We start from the raw sequence: 18445 nt of genomic DNA, 5'->3' as shown, positions 1-18445 counted from the left end.
CTTTAGTATTAAAACAGTTTGCATGTTAATTTAAACTTTGTTAAGTCATTTTGGGCAGAAAGGTGAGTTGTAAATAACGCGTACATGCACACAAACATGTTAATGTTAAATCATATACGTATGTTCTCTATGTTACATTTATTTTAACCTTTGTTATTGTTCCTAATGCATGGTGACAGCATAGTGTGTTCCAGATGTTTCTGACTGGCCTTGCTGGATAGACCTGATTAGAGATGTAGCTAAAGACATCTTTAAAGGTCTGAGAAACTGGTTGTACACATACCTGCTTTAAAGTTAAACTGACATAAAGCTGCTTAAAGTGAGATCAACTTAGAAACTTAGATCCATTCTTACAAATGCTTGGAAATACTTTAGTGACCTCTGCAAATAATAAGAGGAGATACGCATTTTCCATTGTCAGCAACTCTTAGTAACTATCAAAGAGAAAACCACATCCCCGTCAACACTGACAGGGCAAGTTACTGCATATAAGAATAGGAACTAAACCCTACGCTCACTAACACTGATGATGTAACTTAGTAGGGTAAATGAAGGTCTGCAAGCAAACAAGTCCAGAGACACAAAATATTTTTCTCCGACAATTTTAAACGACCAAGAAATTACAGTAGTTGGCAGAATAGCAAGTTTAATAACATAACCCTAACATAACTAACACAGAAGGTAATGTCACATCTGAAAGCAAAAAATCAAGCTGCAAGAGCACCAAAGAGTAGTCTTAAGTAATCTCACTGCTAAAAATATCAGATCACACCCACCTCCATGAATGGGGAAAACATCCCAAAATGTCATATGACTGCAATGTGACACCATGAATTTGACACCCATAATGAACTATGGGAGTCTGGATGCAGTTTTTTTTAAAAATAAAAAACCTAGAAATTGCAATAGTTCTTGTACCAATGAACTTCAACTCTAAGAGATACAGCATTCTGATAATATTTTATCTTCCACCCTTCTTTTGGTCAGATGAGACTTTTTTATGTCAAAATCTGCATTGTGTTGGATCTTATTAACCAGTTTAAGAATAACAGTTTGCATGTGGCAATCTTTTCTCCAGTAGTGTTAATTGCTACAGAATTAACACACGAGTATTGTCTATTGGTGATGAAAACTGATCTGAAATTAAGCATGAAATTTCTAAGCATTAAAAATATGGGTTGTATTATTTTATCTTTCAAGATGTATGGTAGACAAGCACATTTATGCATACATATATGTTTCTCAAAAAAGATGGAACTATATATTAATAACCAAGAATATAAAATTTAAACATTCCAACTGAATAAACCTGGAATAAACAAGGGGCACTAGAAAACAAAACGTGAATTTAGTGTTGATCGTTCAGCCATAAAATCGAAGTATTTATAATGCAAAAACAATGGCTTCCTATGTTAAAAGTCACAAGTTCTCATCATTTTTAATTGATGAGAATATTATTTTTAGCATGTATTCAATCTACAGATCTCGGGCTTCTTATTGTAGCTCATCTTCCATCCTCTACATAAAACCTACCATAAACCAGTTGTGACCATTAGTAGGACATCAAATGAAAGGTAATTAGAAGTTTAAACTACCCCAATTATGTCAGATTTCTTCAAAGCTCACAAGGCTCACAAGCTATTTGGAATTTTGGAGGCCCTGATGTTTCCATTACTCCTCCCAGTGTATTTGTTTAATCTACTATTATATACAAGCAACAACACAATTTGTTACAGCCTAAGTAAAGTGTTGCTCACTCAAAACAGTGGAAGTGCGACAAAAGTACTTCTTGCAACAAGATAGTTCTTATGCCTGACATTAGTACCATAAGATTGCATTGCTCACAACTTGCACCACCTTAAAACACTAATGACTAGATTCTGGCATAAGCTTTTGCTGAAACAGACCAACAAGAACTGTTCCTCGGGGAATGTATTAATTAACTCCAACTTAGCAGCTTTGTTTTAGAGTTTCCCTTTGAAACTTATTGTTGTTGTTGCAATATGGCAACTTTATGGGCTACAACAGAATGTCTTGGGAAACAAGAGACTGAAGTGTGTTACCACTTTGGGGCTCGAATTCTGTACTGATTTTATATGGGAGTAAGGCATACACACTGCCAGATTTCTGTCCACTGATTGTATGTGATAGACTCTGAAGTTTATGCCTGTAACAATATGGTTAAAAAGAAAAAGAAAAACTCACAAAATCTCATTCATTATGGGAGTAAGACAAACTAAAGTTTGTTTAATGGTCCGGATATTTTTTGTTAAACTGAGTGAAACATTTTTCAATAAAGCACATTTTGTCATTTTCCTAAGAACTCTCATTCCTCCTTTTAAAATGTTATTCCTATCAGTATTGTGACATTGGAAAAGATTAATTCTGGAAATGTGGAATTAACTCTCATACAGAATAAGTTATGGATTTCGGCTTGAATTCCGGGGTTTATATAACAAACCAACTCACTTATTTTAATGACTCTCCTCCCAATGTTTAATATCCATCAAACATTGTGTGTCAGAATGGCAAAAGAAGAAAAGGGGGGAAAGGGAATTGTGAAACCTCAAGCAAATTTTAAAATTCAAGTAGGCAGTACAATAAATAAACCGTGATTCAACTAAAATTTGCAGTACCAAATGCTAGGTTCCCAATCTCCCTCCAGCTCTTTGTTGGAAAAACAGTCACCATCATATGGGAAGAGATGGGTGGAATTAATTCGGGGTGGGGGGGTGGGGGGGGGGAGCCTGGTGTTCTCAATTTTAGCTGTAATCTAAAACGGTTTTTAAAAAAAAATGGTGAAGAAAAACTGACCACTTATAATAAATACAGTCCCTATCTTGCCCCAAATTGCCAACCTGTGATTAGTGGAACGGACAGCCAATCAGGGACCACCCTGATCTCCACAGCGAAAAGTAAAAGAGGAGGAGGAGGAATAAGCACATCGGCCAAGGGCTCCTACGGTTCTCGAAGAGTCCGATTCGCTCCCCGTGGCCGCTCTCATTTTCTCTTGCTTACGGTTATGATTATCGCCACTGTTACGTCTGCTATTATATATCTTTCCTATGCTTTTTTTTTTTTTTTAAATGTGGTTAAAAACCCCGAAGACAATCCGGGCAAGTTTTCAGCGATTTTTAAAGTGTAAAATTCCTCTCAAGGCAAACCTACCCGGGAAAAGGGGTTCTTGAGGGACAATGGCTGAGGGAACGCGCAGCCTGGTGGCCTCTGGACTTCCAGACCGAGGGTTGCTGTTGTTGTTTTTAAGCGAACCCAATGAGCCACGGCCGTGTTTTCGGCTGTCTCAAACCTTTATTATTGTTTTAAAGGTGTGTGTGAACCCCCAAGCCCCCTCCTCCCCCCCTCGCGCCCCCCTCAAACCAATCCCGGAGCATCTCTTCTCTCTCTCTCTCTCTCTCTCTCTCTCTCTCTCTCATTCTAGCAAGACGTTAATTTATTCCTACAAAAAATCCAGGTAATTATTTGTGACAAGCTTATTATCACAGAAGAGAGCCGGGCGTGAGGGGGAAAGTATTCAAAACACCGAAGGAACAGGAGCCTAAAGGAAAGAGGGGAGAGAGGGCCACGGGGGGGGAAGAGAAGGGGGAAAAATCGAGCTCTGACTGGATGCTGGTTTGTTCTCGTGTTTTTCTCGGAGCGTCTCTTTCTCTCTCTCTCTCTCTTTCTCCCCCCCACTTCCTTTACCCCACATGCCTGCGCGCAAATAAAATATTTATTTACCGAGGAAGCCAAGCGTCAACCTCAAGGCAAGTCAGCAGTCATTCAGAGGCATTTCAGAGATGACGCTCCTTTCAAAAGCAAGAGAGAATCAGAGTTGGGGTGTTTGCGGATGGCGGGTTGGGGAAGAGACGCAGTGGCGCAGTTACTCGTATCTGCGGCTGGTCGGTGATTCCTCAGGGCGCGTGGCGAACGGGCGCAGGGGAGAACCCGCGCTCCCGCTTGGACGAGGAACGGGCAGCTCCTGGTCAGAATGCGCGGGAACCAGGCCGCCCAATCTTCAGGGGGAAAGTCGGGGGCCGCTTCACCTTAAGAGGTGGGGCCTCTCCTCTACATCTGACGGAACGCCTCTAAGGGCTTTGGAGCTGCCTCCAAGGCGAAGGAAAACGCGACGCTAGGAAGCCCAGCGAGGGTGGCTGGGCTTGGGGGCTCCTGAAAGCCCCGAGTCGCGTGGCCAGAAAGGAGGCCAGCGCGAAAGAAGAGGGGAAGGACGCCAGTGCCCAAAATTCTCTCTCAAGACTTCCTACACTGTAGTCACAGAGGACAGTGAAGGGCTGCCTAGGGTCTCTCTTTATTTCTCACATACACACACAATAAATAACTCTAAAAAGTATTTTATATATTTATCTATATCGCTGTATATATATGTGTTTGTGTGTATACACACACACATATACATACACATATACAGTACACATATATATATATATATATATATTCACTTGCCTCGATCGTCGCGCGACCGGGAGCCAGGTGATTATCCTAATTAACGTCTATCTAATTAAATTACTGTCAGCGGTTAACCAATGGCAGGAGCCGTTTCATGCGTTCGGCAACCAGGGAGATCAAAAGTGCGGCTTGGCTGATTGCTGCACGGTGTCAATTGGCCAATCTCTTCTCCCAGGGAGCGGTGCTTTTGGTGGTGGCGGAGGGTGGTGGGGGAGGGAATCGTGGCTTCAGTTCGGGACCAGCCTTGGGTGGTGGGAGAAGCTGCTTCGGGTCCCTCGCCGCCGAGAGTCCCGGGATGATGAGCTGGGGGCCTTAATCAATTCCCGCCCCCCCACCCCCACACAGCCCTAAACAACCCCGTGCTACCGTTACGCTACCCCAGGCAGGCTTTGGCCAAAAAGCGGGCCGGGTCTGGAGCCATGCAGCTGGAGCATTGTCTGTCGCCTCCGTCGATGATGCTCTCCAAGAAATTTCTCCATGTGAGCGCTGGCGGCAATGGCGGCAGCGCTTACCCGCCTGCCGCGGGCGGATCCGAGCTTGTCTTGCACGAGCACCTCCACCCGCACCCCCATCACCATCCGGCTGCCGCCGCCGCCCTCCTTTCGGCGAGCGCTGACAACCTGGAGAGAAGTTCACCTCTGAAAAAACTCGCCAGGGGGGGGATGACGAATCAGGCCGAGGCAGACAATTTCCCTGACTCCAAAGACCCGCCAGGGGACGCCCAGCAGCCGCCGCCGCCGCCGCCGCCTCAGCAGCAGCAGCAGCAGCAGCAGCAACAACAGCAGCAGCGCGCCAAACTCTCGCCTGTCGTCTTGGACGGCGGCGGCGGCCAGGAGCAGCTCCGTCCAACCTTCGATGGAGCGGCGGCGGCTGCGGCAGCGGCAGCAGCAGCAGCAGCGGCGGCCGCAGCCGCGGCGGATCGATACCTGCTCTCCACGTCAGTTTCCTCCGGCCAGCCCCCGGCCGCTTCCTCGGCTCCCCCGGCCGCCGCCGCCGCCGCCGCCGCCGCCGCCACCATGTTCCCCTACCCGGGTCAGCACAACCACGCGGCCGCCTTCTCGCTCGCCAGCCCCAGCCGCTACATGGCGCACCACCCGGTCATCGCCAACGGAGCATACAACAGCCTGCTCTCCAACTCCGCGGCGCCTCAAGGCTACCCGGCTGCCGGCTACCCTTACCCGCAGCAGTACGGCCATTCCTACCAAGGCTCGCCCTTCTATCAGTTCCCCTCTGCCCAGGCCGGCCTCGTCCCCGGCAAGGCGCAGGTCTACCTATGCAACAGGCCGCTCTGGCTGAAGTTCCACCGGCACCAGACCGAGATGATCATTACCAAGCAAGGCAGGTAAGCGGCGGCTGCGGTCCAAGGGGGCCAGCCAGGCGCAACGCCGCCGAGAAGGAAGCGGAGAAGAGCCCGGGAGCCTGGCCGCGGGAAAAGCCGGCTCTCCTGCCGACACTCCGGGCTCTACTCAAAGTATTATTTTTCTGGCCATTCTTTCCCTCTCTTCTTGTCCCGCACCTCTTGTGTTATCATCTTCATCTGCATCAACTCTTATTATTGTTGCTGTTGTCGTCCTTATTCTTTCTCCTTCGGCTGTAGACCTCTGGTGTTTCTTTCCTTTCCTTTTTGCTTCTTCCTTTTTTCCTTTCCTTTCCCCATTTCTTTTTATTTTGCTTCGGGTTTTCTAAGATTAAAAACAATGGCAATCTTATCTTTGGGACTGGAATAATCCAGTTCTTAGTTTTATAGATATATTTTAAATACATCTTTGGGCCTATAAGCTTCCCCCCACCCCTTCTTATTTATTGACGATATTTTTCCTTCCTCGCTCTGGCTTATTTAAAAAGAGTCATAAACAAGACGAAGAACGATTGCGATGGCAGTCCCTCTTGGGAACTGGGCGCCGGGGTCTTCGGTGCTCTTTGGGCCATTTCTGCCGCACTTTCTGGCGATCCGGTGCTTCGCCTCGCTTCCTTTGCTGACCTCCCAATGGTGGGGAAGTCCATCCCTTCTCGGTTGGTTTTTGCGCATTGAAATTTGAGACTCCATCAGCTGAAGGCAAAAGGCAATGAAATCGCTGGGACTTACTTCCGGGCAAATTACAGTAGAAACCCGCGAGGATCTTTTTTTGGGTTACGAGCCGATGTGCCAACCCGGCAGCCCGATTTCCTCGGAAATAACCCTCGATTTCAGCCGGATTCACTTGGAGATGAGTACGCAGAGGACCGTTGTCTCCTAGGCTCGATCCGCTAGAAAAAAAAGCTGCGGAGCGAGATGCCTAAAATCCGTGTACCCTTCGGGTAGTTTGCACCATTCGCCCAAGAAAAGATTTTTGAGAATTTTAGGGGACAGTTATATATTTATAAAATTGTGATCTCCTTCCTTTTCAGTTCCCGTCACTTTTCCTCACCCTCCTTTCCCCGCCTTCTTTTCTTAAAACAGGCGAATGTTCCCTTTCTTAAGTTTTAACATTTCGGGTCTGGATCCCACGGCTCACTACAATATTTTTGTGGATGTCATCCTGGCCGACCCAAACCACTGGCGGTTCCAAGGCGGCAAATGGGTGCCTTGTGGCAAAGCGGACACCAACGTGCAAGGCAAGTCCCTTCCTCGGTTCCTCTTTCCCCTCCCGATAGCCAGGTACGCGGGCGCGCGCAAAGAATTGCATCCTGGGCTCGGGTGGCTTAGGTGAGAAGACTTCGTTCGTGGACTTTCTTGGGCCAGTAAGACTACACAAAACTTAAAACTCCCCCCCCCCCAAAAAAAAAACCCTCCCGGCTTTCCTCCCATTCCAGCTTTCTTTCCTTCGGTTTCCCGAGCTGAGATGCCTACAAACGTACCATACACAGTAAATAAAATGAACGAGCAATTTTGTCTGTTGGAAGCTGGGGAGGTCTGGGGAATTGTAGGAATCGTCTAAGAAAGGTTGGAGTGGGAAGAAGGGAAGATTCGCTGCGTGAATGTCTTTCTCTCCAATGTTTGTTTGCTCTTTGACAAACCCGGGGCTCTCTCGCCTTCAGGAAACCGTGTCTACATGCACCCGGACTCGCCCAACACAGGAGCCCATTGGATGCGCCAGGAAATCTCCTTCGGGAAACTGAAATTGACCAACAATAAAGGGGCGTCCAACAACAATGGGCAGGTCAGTTTGGGGGCTCGAGAGAGGCGGCGTTGCGCCCTGCGGGACCGGCAGATTGCATGCACGGGCATCCCATCCTGCGCTCCACATTTCATTTCATTTGCGCCTGAGCTTGTTCTGCAAATCCATTCTCTAATTGTACAAACCTGGGGGAAAACAGCAACAAACAACAACCGAAGCTAAGACAGGTTAAGCGAGGGAGATGCGCTTGCACCAGCTTGTGAGCAGGAGACCGTCTTCTCCCAGTGATCCCGGGCGAAGGCTTCGGAATCAGGCGGTGGGAAAGCTCCGAGAGCGGCCTCGGCGGCGTTTCGATTAAAGAGAATAAAAAGAGGGGGGCAAGAGGAGCCCGGATCGGAAGAATAGCCTGGCGTTGTCCGGGTTTTTCCCCCCCCCCCCTCCTGTTCTTACTTTCAGCTTTCTAGCAACTTGGGGCGCGGGGGGAGTGGAAGCGAGGTGCAGATCTGCGCTTTTGGAACAGGTGGCGAAGTCCGGCGGCGACCCTCCTTAGAACCGCGAGACTTGGTGGGGCGGGGGGGATTCAGAAAAGCCGGTTTGGAGAAGGCAAGATTGGCGTGGCGATCTGGGATCAGGTCTGGGGTATAAAGTTGATCCCCTTCTCCCGCGCAAAGGTTTTTTGTTTTTTTTAAAGTCCCCGACTTTCTCCTCGCTCCCCCTTAACCCTTTTTTTTCTCTCCGTCTTCAGATGGTGGTCCTGCAGTCCCTCCACAAATATCAGCCTCGCCTGCACGTGGTGGAGGTGAACGAAGACGGCACCGAAGACACCAGCCAGCCGGGTCGGGTTCAGACCTTCACTTTCCCGGAGACGCAGTTCATCGCCGTCACTGCCTACCAGAACACCGATGTAAAGTGCTTTTCTCCGCTCGTGGGGCCTTTTTCGGGATTTGGGGGCGCAAGTGCAACTACCGAGGGCCGGGAGGGTGGAGGCGAAACTCCCCGAACTGTGTAGGGAATCGTGATTTCAGACCGTTAAAGTGAGGCGGTGGATTAATGGTCTTAAAGTGTTTGTGAAATTATTCAAACCTGCTTGCCAGTCCCGATTCTTCCCAACCCCAATTGTTTAAAAAAAAAGTGTGGGGGGGGGCGGCTAAGGAGCGTCTCAGATTATCCAAGAGCAGTAAATATTTCAGATCGCTTTAACCTGGGCATTTTAACCAGCTTTGAAAGCATGAAGAGACTGGTTTTGGCCCACGAGCAAAGTTCCCTCTCCTTTCCCCGGTCAGATTTGTTTGGAACTGTTTACTTTTGCGACCTAAGGTAAAGCCGGCCCCCAAGGATGGGGCCGCGGTCTCAAGAGCAGATTTGGCGCGTCTTTCAAGGGCAGCAGATTGGCCGTTGTTTAATGCATGGCTGCAGCTTTTGACTACCGCAGAAGGCGAGAAGGGTGCCAAAATAACTTGGTTGGATCCAGGATATTTGAGCCTTGATTTGTGGAGGGCACCTTTTGCTTCTCTATTGTAGGCCTCGAGAATGCCTTATGCATCCGCAAAATAAATAATAATTTAAAAAAATCAGGGGCTTGGGGCTCAGTTAAATTAATTTCTAGAAAACGGATGTAGGAGCCCACACTAACAAATTCTATCTAAAGTCTGACTTCGATCACCAACTTCTTTGTGTTAGACTCTAAATAACCAACGAGCCAACTACAGGTTTGGGGACTCTATTATGTGTTTTTACTAGACATAGGAAAGATTAGTCTTATTTCACCAGGACTTTGTTTCATTTGAACCATATAATTAGCCAAGAGATGGAAGAAATCTTTGACTCTGTTTATTCGACCTGCTGAATAGCAAACCAGCCAACCATATTTCTGCCTAGTATTATGGGGGGGAAACCCATAATACTGTAGTTCATTTGTAGTTCAGCCTGTTTTGAAAATAGGAAAAAGAGCATTAAATTAAATTAACCACGGCAAGTATATTCTACTATATTGCTGCCATTGTCCAAAAAAAAAAAAAAACCCTGAGATTCCGAAAACCTTCCTTTTCACTGCAAATGATCTAGAGTTGTTGGTCCAGATTTAGTTTCTACAATGTTCCTGGGCTAAACATTTTATCCGCCTGGCTAGTAAGAGTCTTGTAAGTGACACTTCTGAGCATGTGACTAGATGCTAATCCTCTCGCATAGCTATTCTCGGTGGAATTGTTCCGGAGTGAGTCTTATCTAACTGGGAGGAATTTAATTCTAAATAAGAGACCAGGTACCTAAACCGTACCTTAGCTTTGTGGTCCTTCGAAGGAGGTTGTCGGAACTGCCTTGAGGCAGAACAAAAAATCAAGGTAAAATTACTCTGCTCCTTCCCCGTTGATCTTTCAGAATGATTAACTTTGCAGAGAAGATTGTGTGGTGCACGTGCTGGGGAAGAGACCACTTAGCCTTCATTTATTTCCAGGCCGTTTCTCTTTATGAGAGAAATTCTCACAAGGAAATGACCAGCGCTGTTCTCTTAAAAAGAATCCACTGTGAAAAAAGCTAGGTACCTGCTTATCTTACACAGAGAATCAGCAGAGGAGAGACCACTGTTTGACTCTCCCCCCTCCCTCTCCTCTGTAGATCACACAGCTGAAGATCGACCACAACCCCTTCGCAAAAGGCTTCCGAGATAACTATGACACGTAAGTTCCTCGCTTTGAGCCTTTTATTGGCCCTGGCACGTCCAACCCTGTTAAATGGATGGCGGGTGGGTTTTTTGACTTATCCAAAGAAGACCCCGGGACTTTTGAGAGCGGGTTTATAATGCGCTATTGGGTATCCCCCTAGGCTAAATCCACTGGGGAGCGGGCAGACTTAGCACGTGAACTAGAGGAACGGTAGCTACAATGGCAGGCGTGTACGAAACTCTTGTGACTTTTGAAGGCTTTGCAAAAGGAGAGGTCCGTGGTAAAGACCGTCCATAGGGTGAAGCCTTGTATTTGTTTAACGCACAACCTAAAGGCGGTAAATCCTGAAGGATGAGGTTTTTCCGCAGGAAGGCACGAAGATAGTTGCTCCCTTTGCCTACTCCGGCGATGAAGACCCCAGTCATTCTCAGTTAGCATTAGACTTGCATTCCCACCCACCTCAAGCTCCTGCCGCTGTCCTGCTTAAGGTCTTTTTGGTTCCAGGAAGAGCTTTCGAACTCTCCCTGGAATACAAAGCCGACAGTGGTCCCCCAGTTTACAGTGAAGGGAATATTCTGGATGTAAGCGGCAGGAACTTCCCGCTGGTTCGCCAGAAGCAGCTCGTTATCTAGTGGGATAATATCAGTCCCGACTACAAACTCTATAAGCTTCCTCCGAAAATCAGGCCCTTGGAAACAAGCAATTAGCATTCAGGCGCGAGATGCCTAGAAGAACTCCATTACCCCCAGCGGGTCTCTGTCTAATCAGCATACCCCGTTGTTTGGCTGGACTTCTCCCGGATTATCTTCAATTACAAACGGAGGTGTTGCTGATACCCTGAAGCCTGTATTCCATTTTAAGCTAAGCTTAAGAAGAAACTAGTCATTTATTCCTCTCAACTCCTCCTCCCGCACCCCCCACCCCTTTAGCGTGAGGATAAAATAGCAATAGTCCTGTTGGTATTGTTTTGTAGTCCACCTTTCCACTGAAAAAGGCACTCAAGGAAGCTTTATCATTCACCAAAGCCAAGAGATTGTCCTATAGTCTTTCCCCTCTACAGTAAATAGACAAACCATCTCTGGGTTGGCAGAAGGGTAAAGCTCCATACTGAGTTGGAAGGAAGGAAGGAAGGAAGGAAGGAAGGAAGGAAGGAAGGAAGGAAGGAAGGAAGGAAGGAAGGAAGGACCTCTTTCTAGGTGACCTGGATGCTGATGTCCAGCATGACTCCTGAAGTTTGTCACAACCCCCCCAGATTATTCAGAAATAACTGAAGTATGGGTTATCATTCCCAGCTCAGAGTGAGCAATGGAGGCTGGCAAACACCTTGCCTTGGCTTTGCCTGGAGAAAAAGGTAGGAAGAGTGCGAGCCAGGAAAGTAGGCCTTTGGGAAGAGGGGGACGAGGCGGTTCTTTTGAAGTTTTGCATTGAAGGAAAGAAAAGTAGGGTAGCCGAAAGGTTGATAACCTGGCTTTTCAATGCCCTACGATCACACTTTCATCTAATGAGTTCGATTAGATGTCCCAAAATTCTCAGTCAGCTGTTCCCAGACTCATGGGAGAGATAGTTGCATACATTTAGATGAAAGTGATTGACTGGGGAGCAGATCAGGGGACAAAAAGGATCTCCCAAGATATACTAAGTTACAGTGGAAGTTGAGAACGCTTTCAAAGGGTATCCCATTGTTCAAATGCCTTCTTTCCTGTCCCAAAGTTCCCCAATCTCCAGGTGTGGTTCACCAACGGGATGCCTTGCCAGAGCATTAGGTCACAGTGGCCAGAACCAATGTGGGAGGGGGCACCAACCCCGTGAATGGAAAGGAAGTGCTGGTGAAATTAAACCAGGCTGAACTACAGCAGGATTCATTAATCAGCTTGTTCCAAGCAAGTTATAAACTTTCCCCTGCTACTGCCAGGACTGAGTGCCTTTTCAGCCATTTATGTGTTGCTTAATTAAACACATTTATACAGGTGCCCGACCCACATAGAGTGACTCTGGGTTGCGTAAAAAAAATTAAAAATCCCAATTTAATGCTAACCCTCCCCACCCCCACCCATGGCTATGACAAGAAAATCAGACAAGCCACAATCCTGAGGAGGAAGCCAAGGGTGAGGTAGCTTATCTGGAGGATTGATTAATCCAGAAGAAATGGGGGGGGAGAGCATTTGTTTGCCCCCCTCTGCCCTTGATAGACAGCTGATGATGGCAGGGATTTTGAGTAAGAGTGTTTCTCTCGCCCTGCGACTGGCACTCTGGGATAGATAGAGCCAGTGTTTGGTGTAATGGTTAAGGCACCGACTGGAAACCAGGAGACTTGAGTTCCAGTCCCATTTTAGGCATGAACATCATCTGGGTGACTTTGGCCCAGTCAGTCTCTCTCAGCCCAACCACTGTTGTGGCGGGAAATAGGAGGAGAAAGGAGTATTAGCTATATTGCTTACTTTGAATGATCAAAATAACAAAAGAGGGGAAATAACCAAAATAAATAAAAATAAATCTCATAGAATAAATGTGCCCAGACATCCTACCCAATGTCTCTGAAGCAAGGGGTATCTGGGCCTATGTCCACTTGTCCCATGAAAGGAAGAACACATTTTGGGAGAACAGGCAGGGAACGGTTTCAAACCCAACAGCAGTTTTGCAGTAATTGGCCAACCAGGGAGAATTTCTGATGTGAATGATTTCCCTCTCCCTTTAAAAGGGCTTTTTAAAAACACGTTTTAGAGCAACATACTCCTTCGTGTGTATTAGCAAACCAGAACACAACCCATTGTTTCATATCTTGGTTAGTTATCAAACAGATCAGGCCTCTGTTAGACACCAGGGTCAAAGAAGCGATGTAGTGAGTTTCTTCTTTTCTGGATCTCCAGGTGTGGAGACCTTGTTGAAAACTGGGGGCTTGTTATGTGTGGCCTCTATTTCATTTAACGGATTAGGAAAAAGTAGCCTTAGGTGGAAAGTTCTAGGAGTCCCTAGTTTTGGGAGGTCATCCTGTTTAATAGATCCAGGGCAGAAATACAGCTTACTCTTGGTAAAGTAAAATTCCTGTATCCGGATTTGGCTGCTGAATGTTTATAAAGGGAAAAGCTATTCTAAAATGCAAAGTGTTACCTGAAACAAGTTCTACAATTTTGAAACTTTGCAGTACTGTAAGTTCACAATGTCAAGCCTATAATCCTTCGGAATAAGAGAATTTATGCAAAGATCTGCACCCAGGAGGGTTTCCAGATCTGGTCAGGTGGCCACATAAGTTAATCAGCTGCTTCTAATTTTTTTTAATTTCTGAGGCCCACCATTTCCATGGTTCTTCCATTCTCTCCCAGAGCTGTTCTCCATAACTTTAAACAGTATTTTTCCTCCCCACAAAGCAAATTCCATTGGGCTTCTATTTTCCACACTCATTTTAAGGACTCCAGCCTCATTAATCTCCCATTAGTTTTGGAATGTCTGGAGTAACCCGCCCTTGTTGCATTGGATTATCATTCTCAACTCATCTGAAAAGCAGTTGTGGGGAAACAGCTGGACTGGTTTATATGCCTCGGAGCAGAAATCAAATGTTTAGAGCGTCTATTCTTTGCCACTCCCCCCATTCTTTTTCCTAATTTTAGGAGAATTTTAGTCCTTTGTGCTTCTGTGCGCGGCTTGGCCTCTAGTCTTAATTTCTGCGAGCATGCAAGTTGATTTCTGGGGCAATCCAGAATCTCAAGCTTTTAGGATTCTAAGCATGTCCTTAGCTAAGCCACTGTCCCTTATTGGCCATCCCCATGGACCTCTGAAGGGCTTTTTACCCTGGGTCCACCTGCTAGGCTAGGCACAGTCTATTGTTTTCTCTTCCGCTGGGCCTACACCTAGGTTGGAGAAAACCTCCGTCCATCAAAACCTCGCCCTGATTTTGGCACAGTTTGGAGACCTGGGCACCCACTCTTGGAGGCGTTTCACTTAGCTCTTGCTCGGCAGAGGGGTGGAATGGCTTGAATTGTGATGCCTGCAGTGAGAAAGGCTTAATAGCATCCCTGGTCCACGAAGGCAGGAATTGTAAGACGGGAGCGGTCCCTTTTAAATGTAGCTTGCCCAAAAGGCCTCTTCTGTCACCGGGACGCCGATCTCAGTGTATTTCCAGTCTAGAGATGAGCAGCTCCATCCAGCAGTCACCGAGGCAATATATCGCGATAGAGACGCGCTGTTTATCGCCAATGCAAGATGCAAAGGGGCTAGCTTGTTATTTAGTTTAAGAGCAAGGCGGCGGGGCGTCCTAGCAGTGGAGGCTCTGCTATTTTGCACAACACACTCAGAATAAATTAAGCGGATTAGTGAAAGAAGGGCTCGAGAAACCCAGGGTAGCGCCGCCTCTGCCAGTTTTGGGCAGCGGAGTGCGGGGGCGGGGAGGGGGAGACTGTAATCCAACTTTCACTCGCAGGCTGAATGACCAGCTCAATGCACACGTTAAGACCGACGATCCTCCGTGTTTCTCGGTGGTTTGAACGCATGCCGTTCTGGTTTTGGGGGCTTGGAGGGAAATGGGGGAAAAGGCCGGCTCTTGCACCCCTCATCTTGCCAATCCGCCCAGTCACACCCCTTCCTTTCTGCTTTGTTTTCCCTGCCCCCTGTCCTCCCAGGATCTACACGGGCTGCGACATGGACCGCTTGACCCCGTCGCCCAATGACTCTCCCCGCTCTCAGATCGTGCCGGGGGCTCGTTATGCGATGGCGGCGGCCGCGGCGGGCTCCTTCCTGCAGGACCAGTTCGTCAGCAACTACGCCAAATCCCGCGGCTTCCATCACCACCACCACCACCCGGGAGCCGGCGCCGGAGGCGGCGTGGGACCTGGAGGGCCCGTGCCCGAGCGAGGCGTGCCTCACCCTAACGGGCTGCTCTCGCCACAGCAAGCCGAAGAGCCCGCCGCGCCTTCGCCTCAGCGCTGGTTCGTCACGCCCGCCAATAACAGGCTGGACTTCGCGGCCGCCTCGGCTTACGACCCCGCCGGAGATTTGGCGGGAAACGCCGCCACGCTATTATCTTACGCCGCCGCCGGCGTCAAGGCGCTCCCGTTGCAGGCGGCAGGTTGCACCGCTCGCCCGCTCGGCTACTACCCGGACCCCTCGGGCTGGGGGGCACGCAGCCCGCCCCAGTATTGCGCCAAATCCTTGTCTTGCTGGCCTAACAGCAGCGGTGCCCGCGCTGGAGGGAACCCCTATTTGCCCGCCGGGGCTGGCGGCGGGGAGGAACCCGACAGCCTGGCGCCCCCCGAGCGTTCCCCTTTGGTGGCGCCGCCGCCGCCGCCGCCCGCTGCCGGGCCGCCTGCCGAGGACTCCAAGCCCCCGAAGGACTTGTCCGACTCCAGCTGGATCGAGACCCCCTCGTCCATCAAGTCCATCGATTCCACCGACTCTGGGATTTACGAGCAGGCCAAACGCCGGCGGCTTTCTCCGGTGGGCACCCCGGCCTCAGAGAGCTCTTCCCCCCTCAAGAGCGAGCCCGCCTTGGCCGCCAGGGACTGCGACAAGACCTGCGTCAAGGACATCGGCTACTACGGCTTCTACTCGCACAGCTAGAGAGGAGGTGCCTTTGGCCACGCCCCCTCCCGCCCTTCTCGTCCGTCCCGTCCGAAGCAGCCGGCGCTTTGCGCTGCGAACCGGGCCGAGCGCTGGTTCCCCCCGCCCCCCTCCCCCGTCCCCGGTCACTTGAAAGCGGCTCCGGCTGGCCACGCACCTACAACCGCGCACGCGCAGTCTCGCTCTCGCTCTCTGTCTTTTTCTCTCTCTCTCTCCCCCCCGCCCTTTCCCCGCACACGCAGAAAGCCCGCAAACCGTGGGGCCGTCCCGACGTCTCTTCATTAGGAGGTGGATGACGACGAAATGCTGAAAATCATGACACTTCATTCTCCCCCTTGTATGTCTCTTTCCTTAGCGGACCCCGCCGCCCCCCCGCTTTGTTTCCCCGCACAGAACAAAGCAGCTGGGGCGGCTTTTTATTTGTTTTTAAACCAGATCTCAAACCCGGGTGTTGCGAATAAGTAGATGGTTCCAAGATCCTAAGGAAACCCTTTAATTATCCCTGTGCCCATCCCATGTTCAGTGTGGTAAAGGGTCCTTCCCCCCCACTTAAACGTTTGTTTGGGGGCGACGCGCGCATTCCAATCTTTTTAAAGCTCCCCTAAACTTAATCCGACAACACAGGGGAGCGAATTACAGTCCATCCACGCATTTGTTTGAAATTAGCTCCACGAAGTTGAATAGCTTTTGCCGCCAGATCACAGCGAAGGGCCCGCAGCTCTCCTTGGGATTCTGCGTATTTTTGGATCAGGAAGGTGGATAGCAGATGCTTTTTATTCTGCCATACTAAAAAGGTGGGCAAGATGAAGGGGTATTGTGCGTGTCTAAAAGGTTTCTTAGTAAGTTTGGGGTTCTCCTAGATCCCCCTCCTCCACATCTCCAGTTCCGTGTTCATTTTAGAACACAACCGTTCCCATGCTTGGACTTAAAGGGTCGTAATCCCGAGTAAACCTGGTTTTAAGATTCCGCAGGCAAACTAACCGTTTCTCCGTCCTTGCATCATACGCGTGAAACTAGAAGGGAAATTCCGCCTTTCTCTTTCCCCTTCCTTGTTCCGAGCTAACTATAAACGAAATGTACACGTACAGTTCGCAAATAACGAACAGGGGTCCTATAGTAGGGTTGGGTCTACTAAGCAAAGCCTAAAATATCTAAAACTCCCTCCCCTTTCTTATCAATCTACATCCATACACTTGCATATTACTATTAGGACAAAGTCGGATGTGTGGTTAAGAAGTGTGTCAATTATTTTTATACCATTGTCCAAAATGACTTAAACTTGATTAAACAAAAATTAAACTTATAACCATTTCAACAAAGCTAAACCTGATAAACAAAATTGTCCGAATGGATCCAAATATTTAACATCTAAATAATCACACCTCTGTAGGACTTAATTTTACTTAAATGCATGCCAGACCTTACTGTGCTTTGCCCAGAAATCATTTCTGATTTAATCAACACTAAATTCAAGCGTGGATCCCGTAGGATAGGATTTATGTTGGTTTTAGAAGGCAATATTTGGCTTTTTGATGTTGGAATAGAAATTAAACAAGCTTCGTATTAGTTGCCTTGCATTTTAGTGAAGTTTCCTTTAAAGTAAAAAGCACCTTTCTGCTTCGGGGTCTTGATCAGGAATATGTACGAAACTTGACCTTATTTAAAGTATTTTGAGGAAGAAATGCAGTAGTTTCTGTTCACACACTGCAACTAAACCACTCTAGTATATGCTTGGTGTAATGGTGTATGCTACTCCCAGACATCCAGCCAATTGTGGTTTATCTGGCAAACCATGATTAAAACAAACTGGCTTCGTTTCACACGTAGAACAGGTGCTTCAGTTGGGGTGTGACCCAATCAAGTATAAAACTCAGCCTTAAACATTTTTACTCTGATTAAGATCAAGAGGAATCCATAGGAGCTGCCGAATTCCCACTATGGGCTTTAAAAGTCCATATAATTCCACAGGCACTTATTCAGCAGCATATTCCATTAGATTTATTCCAAATAATAACATCTCGAAAACAGCTGGGAAAAAAAGGTCTTATACGCCCTTTCCTTACTGTTGTTCGATAGTGTCACCGCACCATCGCTGTGGCGATGCGAAGCCAGTCTTCCTTCCCTCCTGGTGGTGCGATGACACTAGAAATCGCCAGTCAGGAAACGGCGTGAGCTGCTTCTTCGCAGCTGGTTCCACTCGCGTTTCCTTGGAAGGAAGTCTCCTCCGGGGTTTGTGCGATCGTAGCGCCGTCGCCTTTCGCAAAGTGGCGGAAATTACTCCTACTTCTCTCAGTAGGATTTCGCTTCCCGCAAGGAGAGCAATGCTTCAATTCCCTTTTCTGGATGCAACATCTCCCTGGTCAGGACTTATTCTCAGTGAAAGTAATCCTTTCGTTTAATAGCTCGGGGTCTATAAATAGACGAGTCCCCCGCTGGGTTCAGCAGGACTCTAGTGGACTTTTCCCTTAATTTACTCATACTAAAAAGTGCCGTCGTTAGGAATACTAGGAATAAGCAGGTGGTCTCTCCAGGTACCTGTGCCTGGGAGCAAACTTTACTGAAATGGGTGGGGACATCAACTTAAGAAAGAGATGGGGAGATATGAATTCTAAATAAAGCACTTTTAAAAGTTCAAAAATGAAAATTGTGTTTGCTGTTATAGTGAAACCTGGG

At 48.0% G+C, this 18445-nt stretch overlaps 1 protein-coding gene across 1 annotated transcript; it reads left to right on the top strand.

Annotated features, from left to right (window-relative positions):
- The first annotated feature begins 4854 nt into the window (after positions 1 to 4854).
- On the top strand, positions 4855 to 18129 carry TBR1 (T-box brain transcription factor 1). Its single transcript, XM_026696738.2, has 7 exons — positions 4855 to 5183; positions 5247 to 5806; positions 6905 to 7059; positions 7483 to 7604; positions 8308 to 8466; positions 10176 to 10237; positions 14836 to 18129. Exons 1-7 carry the CDS (start codon positions 4884 to 4886, stop codon positions 15770 to 15772), a joined length of 2295 nt encoding a protein of 764 aa, XP_026552523.1. The 5' UTR covers positions 4855 to 4883; the 3' UTR covers positions 15773 to 18129.
- The last annotated feature ends 316 nt before the right edge of the window (positions 18130 to 18445 follow it).

Source organism: Pseudonaja textilis, chromosome 1 (genome assembly GCF_049901715.1).
Source record: "Pseudonaja textilis isolate UNSWEBS1 chromosome 1, rPseTex1.2, whole genome shotgun sequence".
Taxonomy (NCBI): Eukaryota; Metazoa; Chordata; class Lepidosauria; order Squamata; family Elapidae; genus Pseudonaja; species Pseudonaja textilis.
This window is presented reverse-complemented; position numbering and strand designations above follow the sequence as displayed.